This window comes from Oncorhynchus nerka, linkage group LG8 (assembly GCF_034236695.1).
Source record: "Oncorhynchus nerka isolate Pitt River linkage group LG8, Oner_Uvic_2.0, whole genome shotgun sequence".
Lineage (NCBI taxonomy): Eukaryota > Metazoa > Chordata > Actinopteri > Salmoniformes > Salmonidae > Oncorhynchus > Oncorhynchus nerka.
Window position 1 is genome coordinate 70,375,824 of NC_088403.1, and position 18,399 is coordinate 70,394,222.

The 18,399-nt window shown below is 44.4% G+C and overlaps 1 protein-coding gene across 1 annotated transcript in view; it reads left to right on the forward strand.

The window, feature by feature from the left end:
* Positions 1-722: 722 nt before the first annotated feature.
* The window catches only part of nfxl1 (nuclear transcription factor, X-box binding-like 1), a 100,919-nt gene continuing 83,242 nt past the window's right edge, over positions 723-18,399 (forward strand). Inside the window, 4 exon segments of the mRNA XM_065021169.1 lie at positions 723-816; positions 1,920-2,181; positions 2,290-2,490; positions 3,888-3,997. Coding sequence (XP_064877241.1) covers positions 1,929-2,181; positions 2,290-2,490; positions 3,888-3,997 — 564 coding nt within the window. The 5' untranslated portion in view covers positions 723-816; positions 1,920-1,928.

The window sequence follows — 18,399 nt, forward strand, 5'->3', positions numbered from 1 at the left end:
ATACGGTTTGCCACAGTTGAAATTCTGTTTTACCCTAGTTGGTAATTATGTTATTTTGCATCCTGTGGTGTATACAAGAATGTCCCAGGGGCTCATCTATCCGAACCACCTCTTTGGTACAGCCTCTCCCATAGGTCATTTGGCGACCCGCTACGAGAATGTTGGGTTAGGGGTGTAACCTTGGTTCTCTGAGTAGAGCAACACACGTACGGTGCCTTTCCTCCATGGGGTTCTAGTAGGCTGGACAATAGAATGTTTGGAAGGCAAGTTGGTGCCACGGTGCTCAACAGAATTAATAGGAGCTTGCAGGGTGAAAAATTCCTTAAAACAAGGCCTGTTTTTCCGTGATTACTTCAAAACGACGGCAAGCAGCTGGAAAAATATGGTCATATTATGAAACTGGTCTCCACAGTGGATGCAATTAACTAGTTTTTATCAGAAAAAAAGCGTTGTTAAAAATGTCATGGGTCCAGCCTAGTTCTAGTGGAGTAATAGACAGTAAACATATTCAGCATCTCAATCACATCGCATGAGGAGGTGTTTCCATAGATCGTTTAGCTACCCGTTACACTACTCAGAGAACCAAGGTTATATCCGTGTAGTGGACTTCTTGCACAGCGTTGGTTTGACACGTTGCAAAGTCCCCTTTACTTCGTTATACTTTTGGACTTGTAGTTTTTGACACACCGGCTCACCAGTAATTGAAGCGACAACGACTACTGTTAATCACTACAATTCCCAGCCTGCACCACAGTGGTTGGAGTTTGCGCAGTGAGTGGTCCTGTGTAGGCGAGCGGCGTGTCAGTGAACGGTCTGGTATGTCTGCAAGAATCAATGAAACAAACAATATTACAGAATTCATAGTTTGTTAATTCCTCAAATCTCAGTACTGTAATGCATGGGTGTTACGAATATTGCAGTTGTGTATTTGTTGTGATAGCTAGAGTCACTATCACTTTCCTGAATGACAAAGCGAGCTAGCCGTCAGTTAGCCGGCTAGCTATTAGCTGTCACCAACAACATGAACTTGCAATGGTATATAATATTTCCTTCAACTCTTGGTGAACTCGCTAGATCAGCGATAACTCCTTTAAAACAGCCAGCTATAGCTTTTCTCATTAGGAAACTGTCGGCGAGTTTGTTAGCTAGCCCTCTGTAGAAACATAGCTAGCCCTGTGGATTATTGGTGGTATATGATGCTAGCTTTCATCAGCTAGCTAACTTATTCAGACGCGCAATCTGCTTTCTGGATATATCTGATATCTGGGGGCTATCAACTTGTTAAGCTTAGTGGCTGTCTGCATGTTCGGCTGGTGCATGGAAGTGCCCCTCTCTCGCAGAGGACCTGTATAAAAATAGCGCACTACATAGGGAATATGTTGCCATTTGGGACGACGTCTGTCTCCATAGGTTTGTCTGGCAGAGGTTGTCGAGAGGGAGTCAGTCTGCTGACGTTACGCATCCAGTCGTAACAGCACCTACTGTATGGAACTATTGTGTCCCAAATGACCCCTTTTTACAAGGAGCACCTGTGAGCCTAAGTTTAAAAATGTAAAAAAAAAAAAAAAAAAGACATTTTGGAGCACTATTACAAATATTTGAGATATTAAAGCTGTCAGCCCAACGCTGTCAAGAGATCCTATTTATGGGGTCCCTAGGTGTTGGGTTAAGATCCATACGAACCAACGGTCTTTGGTAAAACAGAAACACTTATCACCGTGTGTTCTGTATTGTGGTGTGGCAGGTCATCACCGTGTGTTCTGTATTGTGGTGTGGCAGGTCATCACCGTGTGTTCTGTATTGTGGTGTGGCAGGTCATCACCGTGTGTTCTGTATTGTGGTGTGGCAGGTCATCACCGTGTGTTCTGTATTGTGGTGTGGCAGGTCATCACCGTGTGTTCTGTATTGTGGTGTGGCAGGTCATCACCATGGATCCGGCCTGGCGTCAGCGGGGTCGTGGCCGTGGTCAGCCACAGGGTCAAGCGTCGCGACCTCAGAGAGAGAGGGCAGCAGCCCCGGCAGCAGAATCCCCTAAGACTCCCAGTGGTGTGTGGGCTGGAGGAGGGAGAGGAGGAGATGGGAAAGGGAGAGGAGGAGATGGGAGAGGGAAGAACACTACAGCTCCCACACAGCTACAGTCTGTTAACAGAGGGAAGAACATGGCAGCACCTTCGCAACACAGTGAGTGAGGGACAGACAGAGACGCTCTCTGTCAGTGTGCTCGCTGACTGATTGATCGACTGACTGATTGATTATCTGGATTGCTTACTTGTATTTATTTATTGACAGCTGCGTCGAGCCAATCCAAGTTTGAGGAGATCAGGAAGTCCAACCAGGCTGCTGCTCAGCGATTGGTTCAGAGCCAGTACAGCTCCTCCTCAGACGATGATGTCGATGATATAGTTGATGATGGTGGGAAGGTGGAGGGGAAGGACGGTAAACGAGGGAAGATTCTGTCTTCGACGCTCACCACCTACACGGACCAGACTGGTGAGACGACACATACTGATGGCTTGAGTCTGATCCCTGTTGATCACACAGTCCCAGTCCGCCTGTTAAACCATTAGATCATTGTCTTTCTGGAACTTTCTGGATAGTTATGACTGGGCATAAATTACACAATGTAGATGGGACAATATATTAGTTGTCTCATAAAATGCTTTCAATATCCATATATGGATTTCTACAATTTCCAGTCAGAGGTTTTTGTGTCATTGACATTTGAACATATTGTCCCGTAATTTACTGACGGTCCCTAACTAGCCCCATAGGGATAGGGTGCGTCTAACCAAACGACGGTCCCTAACTAGCCCCATAGGGATAGGGTGTGTCTAACCAAATGACGGTCCCTAACTAGCCCCATAGGGATAGGGTGTGTCTAACCAAACGACGTTCCCTAACTAGCCCCATAGGGATAGGGTGTGTCTAACCAAACGACGTTCCCTAACTAGCCCCATAGGGATAGGGTGTGTCTAACCAAACGACGTTCCCTAACTAGCCCCATAATAGGGTGTGTCTAACCAAATGACGGTCCCTAACTAGCCCCATAGGGACAGGGTGTGTCTAACCAAATGACGGTCCCTAACTAGCCCCATAGGGATAGGGTGTGTCTAACCAAACGACGTTCCCTAACTAGCCCCATAGGGATAGGGTGCGTCTAACCAAACGACGGTCCCTAACTAGCCCCATAGGGATAGGGTGCGTCTAACCAAACGACGTTCCCTAACTAGCCCCATAGGGATAGGGTGCGTCTAACCAAACGACGTTCCCTAACTAGCCCCATAGGGATAGGGTGCGTCTAACCAAACGACGTTCCCTAACTAGCCCCATAGGGATAGGGTGCGTCTAACCAAACTGAACATGGTCATTAGGATTTGGTCACTTGCAGTCGCGCTCCGAATGGATTACTATTATCATGTGGGCAGAATTTAAACCCATCGATATCTGTTAAGTACCCTTCGTTCTGTTACGTACCCTTCGTTCTGTTAAGTACCCTTCGTTCTGTTACGTACCCTTCGTTCTGTTACGTACCCTTCGTTCTGTTACGTACCCTTCGTTCTGTTACGTACCCTTCGTTCTTTGTCGTATCCTTTTGTCCCTATCTTCTCACAAATCTCTGTAATCTCTTAGTCGCCGTCAGACCCTCTGCTATCTTAGCCGCCGTCAGACCCCCTGCTATCTTAGTCGCCGTCAGACCCCCTGCTATCTTAGTCGATGTCAGACCCCCTGCTATCTTAGTCGCCGTCAGACCCCCTGCTATCTTAGTCGCCGTCAGACCCCCTGCTATCTTAGTCGCCGTCAGACCCCCTGCTATCTTAGTCGCCGTCAGACCCCCTGCTATCTTTGTCGCCATCAGACCCCCTAATATCTCTCCCCTCTCTCTCCAGGTGGAGATGTGACAGACCTAGAGAGAACTCGTCAGTACCTGAGTGATGCGTTCCAGTCCGGTGCCATCACCTGCCTTATCTGTATCGCCTCCGTCAAGAGAACCCAGGCTGTGAGTAGCACACCTACAGACAGACACACAGACACAGACCTACAGACAGACACACAGACACAGACAGACACAGACCCACACACAGACACAGACCCACAGACAGACACAGACCCACAGACAGACACAGACCCACAGGCAGACACAGACAGACCCAGACACAGGCAGACCCACAGACAGACCCAGACAGACCCACCTACCCACCTACCAGATCATGCATTTAGAGAGTAAGGACATTGAGGGCTCTGCATTAGGATCCTTTTATGTGACTCTACAACATTCCATGGCAGCCATGTTTATTTTTATTGGATTAGTTCTGTGTATTTGGCAGGGACAATGCACAGAAACAACACAATTCCCAGAGCACAGAGACACGTCACACCCAGATGTAGCTATCAGCTAACATCCTTCTGTCATCCCTAAAACATCTAGACAGGGAAACAGTCTATACATCTAGACATGCAGTACCAGTCTATACATCTAGACATGCAGTACCAGTCTATACATCTAGACATACAGTACCAGTCTATACATCTAGACATGCAGTACCAGTCTATACATCTAGACATGCAGTACCAGTCTATACATCTAGACATACAGTACCAGTCTATACATCTAGACATACAGTACCAGTCTATACATCTAGACATGCAGTACCAGTCTATACATCTAGACATACAGTACCAGTCTATACATCTAGACATACAGTACCAGTCTATACATCTAGACAGGGAAACAGTCTATACATCTAGACATACAGTACCAGTCTATACATCTAGACATACAGTACCAGTCTATACATCTAGACAGGGAAACAGTCTATACATCTAGACATGCAGTACCAGTCTATACATCTAGACATACAGTACCAGTCTATACATCTAGACAGGGAAACAGTCTATACATCTAGACATACAGTACCAGTCTATACATCTAGACATGCAGTACCAGTCTATACATCTAGACATACAGTACCAGTCTATACATCTAGACATACAGTACCAGTCTATACATCTAGACATACAGGACCAGTCTATACATCTAGACATACAGTACCAGTCTATACATCTAGACATGCAGTACCAGTCTATACATCTAGACATACAGTACCAGTCTATACATCTAGACAGGGAAACAGTCTATACATCTAGACATACAGTACCAGTCTATACATCTAGACATACAGTACCAGTCTATACATCTAGACATACAGGACCAGTCTATACATCTAGACATGCAGGACCAGTCTATACATCTAGACATGCAGTACCAGTCTATACATCTAGACATACAGACAGTACCAGTCTATACATCTACCAGTCTATACATCTAGACATACAGTACCAGTCTATACATCTAGACATACAGTACCAGTCTATACATCTAGACATACAGTACCAGTCTATACATCTAGACATACAGTACCAGTCTATACATCTAGACAGGGAAACAGTCTATACATCTAGACATACAGGACCAGTCTATACATCTAGACATACAGGACCAGTCTATACATCTAGACATACAGTACCAGTCTATACATCTAGACATACAGTACCAGTCTATACATCTAGACAGGGAAACAGTCTATACATCTAGACATACAGTACCAGTCTATACATCTAGACAGGGAAACAGTCTATACATCTAGACATACAGTACCAGTCTATACATCTAGACATACAGTACCAGTCTATACATCTAGACATACAGTACCAGTCTATACATCTAGACATACAGTACCAGTCTATACATCTAGACATACAGGACCAGTCTATACATCTAGACATACAGGACCAGTCTATACATCTAGACATACAGTACCAGTCTATACATCTAGACATACAGTACCAGTCTATACATCTAGACATACAGTACCAGTCTATACATCTAGACATACAGTACCAGTCTATACATCTAGACATACAGTACCAGTCTATACATCTAGACATACAGTACCAGTCTATACATCTAGACATACAGTACCAGTCTATACATCTAGACATACAGTACCAGTCTATACATCTAGACATACAGTACCAGTCTATACATCTAGACATACAGTACCAGTCTATACATCTAGACATACAGTACCAGTCTATACATCTAGACATGCAGTACCAGTCTATACATCTAGACATGCAGTACCAGTCTATACATCTAGACATACAGTACCAGTCTATACATCTAGACATACAGTACCAGTCTATACATCTAGACATGCAGTACCAGTCTATACATCTAGACATGCAGTACCAGTCTATACATCTAGACATACAGTACCAGACATACAGTACCAGTCTATACATCTAGACATACAGAAGTCTATACATCTAGACATACAGGAACAGTCTATACATCTAGACATACAGTACCAGTCTATACATCTAGACATGCAGTACCAGTCTATACATCTAGACATACAGTACCAGTCTATACATCTAGACATACAGTACCAGTCTATACATCTAGACATACAGTACCAGTCTATACATCTAGACATGCAGTACCAGTCTATACATCTAGACATGCAGTACCAGTCTATACATCTAGACATACAGTACCAGTCTATACATCTAGACATACAGTACCAGTCTATACATCTAGACATGGGAAGTACCAGTCTATACATCTAGACATACAGTACCAGTCTATACATCTAGACATACAGGACCAGTCTATACATCTAGACATACAGGACCAGTCTATACATCTAGACATACAGTACCAGTCTATACATCTAGACATACAGGACCAGTCTATACATCTAGACATACAGTACCAGTCTATACATCTAGACATACAGGACCAGTCTATACATCTAGACATACAGGACCAGTCTATACATCTGAACTAGACATACAGGACCAGTCTATACATCTAGACATACATCTAGACATACACCAGTCTATACATCTAGACATACAGGACCAGTCTATACATCTAGACATACAGGACCAGTCTATACATCTAGACATACAGGACCAGTCTATACATCTAGACATACAGGACCAGTCTATACATCTAGACATACAGGACCAGTCTATACATCTAGACATACAGGACCAGTCTATACATCTAGACATACAGGACCAGTCTATACATCTAGACATACAGGACCAGTCTATACATCTAGACATGGAAACAGTCTATACATCTAGACATACAGGACCAGTCTATACATCTAGACATACAGGACCAGTCTATACATCTAGACATACAGGACCAGTCTATACATCTAGACATACAGGACCAGTCTATACATCTAGACATACAGTACCAGTCTATACATCTAGACATACAGTACCAGTCTATACATCTAGACATACAGGACCAGTCTATACATCTAGACATACAGGACCAGTCTATACATCTAGACATACAGGACCAGTCTATACATCTAGACATACAGGACCAGTCTATACATCTAGACATACAGGACCAGTCTATACATCTAGACATACAGGACCAGTCTATACATCTAGACATACAGGACCAGTCTATACATCTAGACATGGAAACAGTCTATACATCTAGACATACAGTACCAGTCTATACATCTAGACATACAGGACCAGTCTATACATCTAGACATACAGGACCAGTCTATACATCTAGACATACAGGACCAGTCTATACATCTAGACATACAGGACCAGTCTATACATCTAGACATACAGGACCAGTCTATACATCTAGACATACAGTACCAGTCTATACATCTAGACAGGGAAACAGTCTATACATCTAGACATACAGTACCAGTCTATACATCTAGACAGGGAAACAGTCTATACATCTAGACATACAGTACCAGTCTATACATCTAGACATACAGTACCAGTCTATACATCTAGACATACAGTACCAGTCTATACATCTAGACATACAGTACCAGTCTATACATCTAGACATACAGTACCAGTCTATACATCTAGACAGGGAAACAGTCTATACATCTAGACATGCAGTACCAGTCTATACATCTAGACATGCAGTACCAGTCTATACATCTAGACAGGGAAACAGTCTATACATCTAGACATACAGGACCAGTCTATACATCTAGACATACAGTACCAGTCTATACATCTAGACATACAGGACCAGTCTATACATCTAGACATACAGGACCAGTCTATACATCTAGACATGCAGTACCAGTCTATACATCTAGACAGGGAAACAGTCTATACATCTAGACAGGGAAACAGTCTATACATCTAGACATACAGGACCAGTCTATACATCTAGACATACAGTACCAGTCTATACATCTAGACATACAGGACCAGTCTATACATCTAGACATACAGGACCAGTCTATACATCTAGACATACAGTACCAGTCTATACATCTAGACATACAGTACCAGTCTATACATCTAGACATACAGTACCAGTCTATACATCTAGACATGCAGTACCAGTCTATACATCTAGACAGGGAAACAGTCTATACATCTAGACATACAAACCAGTCTATACATCTAGACATACAGTACCAGTCTATACATCTCTAGAGACATACAGTACCAGTCTATACATCTAGACATACAGTACCAGTCTATACATCTAGACAGGGAAACAGTCTATACATCTAGACATACAGTACCAGTCTATACATCTAGACATACAGTACCAGTCTATACATCTAGACATACAGGACCAGTCTATACATCTAGACATACAGTACCAGTCTATACATCTAGACATACAGTACCAGTCTATACATCTAGACATACAGTACCAGTCTATACATCTAGACAGGGAAACAGTCTATACATCTAGACATGCAGTACCAGTCTATACATCTAGACATACAGTACCAGTCTATACATCTCGACATGCAGTACCAGTCTATACATCTAGACAGGGAAACAGTCTATACATCTAGACATACAGTACCAGTCTATACATCTAGACATACAGTACCAGTCTATACATCTAGACATACAGTACCAGTCTATACATCTAGACATACAGTACCAGTCTATACATCTAGACATGCAGTACCAGTCTATACATCTAGACAGGGAAACAGTCTATACATCTAGACATACAGTACCAGTCTATACATCTAGACATACAGTACCAGTCTATACATCTAGACATACAGTACCAGTCTATACATCTAGACATACAGTACCAGTCTATACATCTAGACATGCAGTACCAGTCTATACATCTAGACAGGGAAACAGTCTATACATCTAGACATACAGTACCAGTCTATACATCTAGACATACAGGACCAGTCTATACATCTAGACATACAGTACCAGTCTATACATCTAGACATACAGTACCAGTCTATACATCTAGACATACAGTACCAGTCTATACATCTAGACATACAGTACCAGTCTATACATCTAGACATACAGTACCAGTCTATACATCTAGACATACAGTACCAGTCTATACATCTAGACATACAGTACCAGTCTATACATCTAGACATACAGTACCAGTCTATACATCTAGACATACAGGACCAGTCTATACATCTAGACATACAGGACCAGTCTATACATCTAGACATACAGTACCAGTCTATACATCTAGACATACAGGACCAGTCTATACATCTAGACATACAGGACCAGTCTATACATCTAGACATACAGGACCAGTCTATACATCTAGACATGCAGTACCAGTCTATACATCTAGACATACAGGACCAGTCTATACATCTAGACATGGAAACAGTCTATACATCTAGACATACAGGACCAGTCTATACATCTAGACATACAGGACCAGTCTATACATCTAGACATGCAGTACCAGTCTATACATCTAGACATACAGGACCAGTCTATACATCTAGACATGGAAACAGTCTATACATCTAGACATACAGTACCAGTCTATACATCTAGACATACAGGACCAGTCTATACATCTAGACATACAGGACCAGTCTATACATCTAGACATACATCTAGACATACAGGACCAGTCTATACATCTAGACATGGAAACAGTCTATACATCTAGACATGCAGGACCAGTCAATAGTTAGGACACGCCTACTCATTCAAGGATTTGACTTTATTTTTAATTTTCTACATTGTAGAATAACAGTGAAGACATCTAAACTATAAAATAAACACATATGGAATCATCTAGTAACCAAAAAAGTGTTAAACAAATCAAAATATATTTTATATTTGAGTTTCTTTAAAATAGTAAAAATAAAAACCCTTGTTCTGAAACTTTGGCTAATTCCAAGCGCTTGCGTCTGTATCTGGAGGTCAGAAAGGGCTTTCTTCTGGCAACCTTTCCAAAGAGCCTGTGGTTGTGGTTGTGGAGGTGGAGTCTGATGGGGCTTTTTTGAAACCTGGTGACTTCAAGACGCCACCAAGGCCTGCAATTTTTCAGTGATTCTTGGGGATTTCTTCTCTCACCATCCTCCTCCCTGTCCTGGGGGTCGTCTACCCTTGCGGTTTTCAAGGTTCCATATCTTTAGAATGTTTGAAAAATTACCCTGACAATGCTCAGTGGTATATCCAACCGTTTGTGGATCTTCTTGTAGCCATTACCAGGTTTATGAAGGTCTACGACCATCTGTCTCTTTTCAACTGCCAGTCCTTTTCTTCATGGTGTTGGATGACAAAGGGATCTTGCATGTGTGTGACCTCATTCTTATACCCTGGCGAAAAGGGAAGTGATGTAATGGCTCAATATAGTTCCTTAACACTCAATATATATAAATAATAGATGACCTTAAATACGTGGAATTTATGAGTGTACTCCCTCTATCTACCCCCCCTCTTCTCTCTCCCCCCCCCTCTTCCTTCCCCTCTTATCTCCCTCCCTCCCCCTCTATCTACCCTCCTCCCCCTCTATCTACCCCCTCCTATCTACCCCCCTCTATCTACCCCCTCTTTTCTCCCCCTCCCGCTCTTCCTTCCCTCTTCTCTCCCCCTCTTCCTTCCCCTCTTCTCTCTCCCTCCCCCTCTTCCTCCCCCTCTATCTACCCCCTCTATCTACCCCCCTCTATCTACCCCCTCTATCTACCCCCTCTTCTCTCCCCTCTTCTCTCCCCCTCTTCTCTCCCTCCCCTCTTCCTTCCCATCTTCTCTCTCCCCTCCCCTCTTCCTCCCCTCTTCTCTCTCCCCTCCCCCTCTTCCTCCCCCTCTTCTCTCTCCCTCCCCTCTATCTACCCCCCTCCCCCTCTATCTACTCCCCTCTATCTACCCCCCTCCCCCTCTTCCTTCCCCTCTTCTCTCCCCCTCCTCTTCCTCCCCTCTTCTCTCTCCCCCTCCCCCTCTTCCTTCCCCTCTTCTCTCCCCCCTCCCCCTCTTCCTTCCCCTCTTCTCTCCCCCTCCCCTCTTCTGTCCCCCTCCTCTTCCTCCCCCTCTTCTCTCCCCCCCTCTTCCTCCCCCTCTTCTCTCTCCCCTCCCCTCTTCCTTCCCCTCTTCTCCCCCTCCCCTCTTCCTTCCCTCTTCTCTCCCCCTCCCCTCTTCTCTCCCCTCCTCTTCCTCCCCCTCTTCTCTCTCCCCCTCCCCTCTTCCTTCCCCTCTTCTCTCCCCCCTCCCCCTCTTCTCTCCCCCTGCCCCTCTTCTCTCCCCCTCCCCCTCTTCCTTCCCCTCTTCTCTCCCCCTCCCCTCTTCCTTCCCCTCTTCTCTCCCCCTCCCCTCTTCTCTCCCTCTCCCCCTCCCCTCTTCTCTCTCCCCCTCCCCCTCTTCCTTCCCCTCTTCTCCCCCTCCCCCTCTTCCTTCCCCTCTTCTCTCCCCCCTGCCCCTCTTCTCTCCCCCTCCTCCCCTCTTCCTTCCCCTCTTCTCTCCCCCTCCCCTCTTCCTTCCCCTCTTCTCTCCCCCTCCCCTCTTCTCTCCCCTCTTCTCTCCCCCTCCCCCTCTTCTCTCTCCCCCTCCCCCTCTTCCTTCCCCTCTTCTCTCCCCCTCCCCTCTTCCTTCCCCTCTTCTCTCCCCCTTCACCTCTTCAGAGGGGTTAGGTTAAATTTCAGTTGAATACATTCAGTTGTGTAACTGACAAGGTACAGTTGAAGTCTCAAGTTTACATACACCTCAGCCAAATACATTTAAACTCAGTTTCACAATTCCTGACATTTAATCCTAGTAAAAATACCTGTCTTAGGTCAGTTAGGATCACCACTTTATTTTAAGAATGTGAAATGTCAGAATAATAGTAGAGAGAATGATTTATTTCAGCTTTTATTTCTTTCATCACATTCCCAGTGGGTCAGAAGTTTACATGCACTCAATTAGTATTTGGTAGCTTTGCCTTTAAATTGCTTAACTTGGGTCAAACGTTGCAGGTAGCCTTCCACAAGCTTCCCACAATAAGTTGGGTGAATTTTGGCCCATTCCTCCTGACAGAGCTGGTCTGAGTCAGGTTTGTAGGCCTCCTTGCTCGTACACGCTTTTTCAGTTCTGCCCACACATTTTCAATAGGATTGAGGTCAGGGCTTTGTGATGGTCATTGTCCATTTGGAAGACCCACTTGCAACCAAGCTTTAACTTGCTGACTGATGTCTTGAGATGTTGCTTCAATATATCCACATAATGTTCCTACCTCATGATGCCATCTATTTTGTGAAGTGCACCCCCACAACATGATGCTGCCACCCCCGTGCTTCACAGTTGGGATGGTGTTTTTCGGCTTGCAAGCCTCCCCCTTTCTCCTCCAAACATAACGATGGTCATTATGGCCAAACAGTTCTATTTTTGTTTTATCAGACCAGAGGACATTTCTCCAAAAAGTACGATCTTTGTCCCCATGTGCAGTTGCAAACCGTAGTCTGGCTTTTTGATGGCAGTTTTGTAGCAGTAGCTTCTTCCTTGCTGAGCTGCCTCGTTTTACTGTGGATATAGATACTTTTGTACCTGTTTCCTCCAGCATCTTCACAAGGTCCTTTGCTGTTGTTCTGGGGTTGATTTGCACTTTTCGCACCGAAGTACGTTCATCTCTAGGAGACAGAACGCTTCTCCTTCCTGAGAGGTATGATGGCTGCGTGGTCCCATGGTGTTTATACTTGTGTACTATTGTTTGTACAGATGAACGTGGTACCTTCAGGCGTTTGGAAATTGCTCCCAAGGATGAACCAGACTTGTGGAGGTCTACAATTATTTTTTACTGAGGTCTTGGCTGATTTCTTTTGATTTTTCCATGATGTCTAGCAAAGAGGCACTGAGTTTGAAGGTAGGCCTTGAAATACATCCACAGGTACACCTCCAATTGATTCAAATGATGTCAATTAGCCTATCAGAAGCTTCTAAAGCCATGACATCATTTTCTGGAATTTTCCAAGCTGTTTAAAGGCAGAGTCAACTTAGTGTATGTAAACTTCTGACCCACTGGAATTGTGATATAGTGAATTATAAGTTAAATAATCTGTCTGTAAACAATTGTTAGAAAAATGACTTGTGTCATGCACAAAGTAGATGTCCTTTACCGACTTGCCAAAACTATAGTTTGTTAACAAGACATTTGTGGAGTCGTTGAAAATCAAGTTTTAATGACTCCAACCTAAGTGTATGTAAACTTCTGACTTCAACTGTATATTGATTGATATATATGTTGAAGAGGGTGGGGCTAAAGCTGGATCCTCACCCCAAGGTTTTATTTTAATTTTATTTTTAATTTGACCTTTATTTAACCAGGCAAGTCAGTTAAGAACAAATTCTTATTTTCAATGATGGCCTGGGAACAGTGGGTTAACTGCCTGTTCAGGGGCAGAACGACAGATTTGTGCCTTGTCATCTCGGGGGTTTGAACTTGCAACCTTCCGGTTACTAGTCCAACCCTCTAACCACTAGGCTACCCTGCCGCCCCAGTTATGTTGTCATAGTTGTGCCTTGGGGGGGCATATGGGGGAGGGAATGCTGTCACCTCCAGGTAGGTGTTTGTGCTGAGGGTGTCAGGTTCTTGTCCAGTTTAGGTCGCCACAGACGTGTCCCTGGAAATGGTTGATCTCCCCCTCCAGGATGGAGAGGATGTCTTCATTAACGTCATAATGTCTTCCTTCGTTGAAGGGGATTCTATTGGGGGGAAATAGGGAACAAACATGAGGCCATTTTTCTCTGTTGAGACATTTTGGGAAATATTCAGAGAATTCCATGGGAGTTAATGGGAATATATGCAAATTAATATTAATACCATTTAAATGTAGATTTTTTTTTCGCATTGGATATATTTGCTTTGGTGTGTGGGTTCCCTAACAAGGACCAGTTGCGCTCTGAGGCGGCTGACGTTGGATTTGGAGGATGAGGGGGCCTCCGATCCACAGGTGGCTGATGAGATATGTTGTCACGACTACCATATTGCATCTTCATCCCAAAGCTCTTGCTTGGTTGTGTACTTCGCCAGACTGTCAAGAACCTTATCCATGCCGAGGTGGTGAGACACGGAAGTGATGACACCATAGGCCTTGTTGATCTCTGCACCAGACAGGATGCTCTTGTCAGCATACTTGGGGTCCAACATGTACGCTGCGGCGTGTCTGGGCTTCAGGCAGAAGTCTTCACACTTTTTGATCTATGTCAGAACTGCAGTTTCCTCTGATTGGAGCAACAGTGAAGTGGGCGGGGCAGTACGGATTTCTTCTCGTACATCTGCAAGCAGAGTCTGAACATCAGACAGGATGGCATTGTCTCCCTCAATCTGTCCAATGGCTACTGCTATAGGTTTCAGGCTGCTTACCACCCTCTCCCAAAAATACATCAGGAGGATCCTCTTGATGGGGCTGTCCATATCGGCAGACTGTGGCCATTACTTGGAGAGACTCCTTCCCCTCCAGAAGATTGTCAAACATGATGACAACACCACCCCAACGGGTGTTGCTGGGCAGCTTCAATGTGGTGGTCTTATTCTTCTCACTTTGCTTGGTGAGGTAGATTGTTGCTATAACTTGATGACCCCATTCGACCACCCATCAGAGATGATTGCAATACAGTCTGCTTTCTCTATGATTTGCTTGACCTTCACTTGAACTCTGTTGAACTCTGCATCCAGCAAATGAGTAGATAAAGCATGTCTGGTTGGAGGGGTGTATGCTGGGTGAAGAACATTCAGAAATCTCTTCCAATACACATTGCCTGTGAGCATCAGAGGTGAACCAGTTGCTCGAGCAAGACATTCATCAGCATTTCTCTGACTACGTTCCTCCATTGAGTCAAAAACACTTCTGCTTCCAGGAGGACCATGAGCTGTTGCTATCGACAAGGTGTCTGATTCCAGGAGGACCATGAGCTGTTGACTATCGATAAGGTGTCTGATAAGTAGAGGGACTTTTGTTTGTTGTGAGCGCTGAGGGAACTTTATGCACTTGGCCAGATGATTCTGTATCTTTGTTCACAGCTTTTTTCTTACATGCAGTGAAATCACACATCAAATGATAAATAGTTAAGATAAATGTTTAAAATGAAACATGTATGGAAACAGGTGAATTAACACTCCTCGGTTAGCACGATCAAGCTAAAAACCCACATGGTAGCAAAAACTAACAAAAGAGTTTAAAGTTATTTAAACACACTTTGCTGTAGGCTACTGTTTACTAGTTAACAAAAAAATACTGAATTTCATATAACATATATTCACCCAGTATTATAGTAACTTACCAGAAAGCTCAATACCATCTCATTAGTGTATAAGATCTTGAGAATCAGCTGTGATGGAAGAGGCAGAGGTTTCCATTGAATTGGACATAGTTTAACCAAATAAGACCTATTGCCTTGTGTATCCCACAATAAAGGTCTCTCTCCCCCCTCCTCTTCCTCCCCCTCTTCTCTTGATGAATTTAAGCAACAACAACAAAAAATCTGAAAATTTACCGGAAGGTTTTCCGACCCTAATAAAAACCCTAATATATATATACACACACACACACACACACACACACACACACACACACACACACACACACACACACACACACACACACACATACCACACACACACACACACACACACACACACACACACACACATACCACACACACACACACACACATACCACACACACACACACACACACCACACACACACACACACACACACACACACACACACACACACATACCACACACACACACATACCACACACACACATACCACACACACACACACATACCACACACACACACACACACCACACACATACCACACCACACACACACACACATACCACACACACACACACATACCACACACACACATACCACACACACCACACACACACACACACACACACACACACACACACACACACACACACACACATACCACACACATACCACACACACACATACCACACATACCACACATACCACACATACCACACACACACATACACACACCACACACACACATACACCACACACACACACACACACACATACCACACACACACACACACATACCACACACACACACACACATACCACACACACACACACACACACACACACACACACATACCACACACACACATACCACACACACACATACCACACACACACACACATACCACACACACACACACACACACACACACATACCACACCACACACACACACACATACCACACACACACACATACCACACACACACATACCACACACACCACACACACACCACACACACACACACACACACACACACACACACACACACACATACCACACACATACCACACACACATACCACACATACCACACATACCACACATACCACACACACACATACACACACCACACACACACATACACCACACACACACACACACACACACATACCACACACACACACACACACACATACCACACACACACACACCACACACACACACACTCACACATACACCACACACACACTCACACATACACCACACACACACACACACACCCACACACATACCACACACCACACACATACCACACCACACACACACACACACACCACACACATACCACACCACACACACACACACATACCACACCACACACATACCACACACACACACCACACACACCCACACACACACCACACACATAACACACACACACATACCACACACACCCACACACACACCTAACACACACACACATACCACACACACACACATACCACACACACACCACACACACACACACATACCACACACACACACACACACTACCACACACACATTGAACTCTGCTGTGGTCAAATAAAGAAACCGGTAGAACATTTGACCATGGTGCTTGCCTACGGAGCTGTGAGGGGAACGGCACCTCAGTACCTCCAGGCTCTGATCAGGCCCTACACCCAAACAAGGGCACTGCGTTCATCCACCTCTGGCCTGCTCGCCTCCCTACCACTGAGGAAGTACAGTTCCCGCTCAGCCCAGTCAAAACTGTTCGCTGCTCTGGCCCCCCAATGGTGGAACAAAGTCCCTCACGACGCCAGGACAGCGGAGTCAATCACCACCTTCCGGAGACACCTGAAACCCCACCTCTTTAAGGAATACCTAGGATAGGATAAAGTAATCCTTCTCAACCCCCCCCCCCCTTTAAAAGATTTAGATGCACTATTGTAAAGTGGCTGTTCCACTGGATGTCATAAGGTGAAAGCACCAATTTGTAAGTCGCTCTGGATAAGAGCGTCTGCTAAATGACTTAAATGTAAATGAATTGGGACACCAGGTGGTGAAACAACTGATTCAACTCCACAGTCTCACAGCTCAAAATTCTGTCTCGAAAGGGACCTTTTTTTTTTAAGCAAACAGTGACAAATTGAAACATTGCCTATCTCTGATAGGACATTCATTGAAAACATAATAGTTTCAGATATAATAGAATGTGCTAGATCAACAAAAGGTTATTTCATTTTACCCAGCTGTCCACATCCCCGTCAGAAGAAGTGTTGGTTGATTCTGGAAGTGTTTTGAAATGTCCAGCATGCATTTTCGGTCAGCAGGGCCTCCTCCTCCTCACCCTCCTCTGTGGCCATCATCCTTCCTTAAAGACGTTTGGAATTACCATAAACACCTTTGATTGATCAGGTGTAATTTATAGCAGAGACACCTCAATATGACATTAACTATATCAGTGGAGGCTGCTGAGGGGAGGAGGGGCGTCAACCATCCTTAATCTATCCTCGCCTCAACAGCCTCCACTGAAGTGTATGTGTAGCTAGCAACTTGCTAACGTTAGGTGGAAAATGATTGTACAAAGTTAAATCCGTCCAGTTATCTAATAGAAGTTAACTGCTTACATGTCAACCTCATTGCTGCTCTCTCTCAACTGCTTAACGTTACGCTGAATTGTGAGTTTCTCTGAATGTTGCGCCTCTTGTCTTCATCGTACTTCGCCTGGTTGGAAAGATAAAATCTCCTTCAGGAAGCCATTGAAGTGCAAGCTAACGCTACATACAAACAGAAAGCTGCAATAACA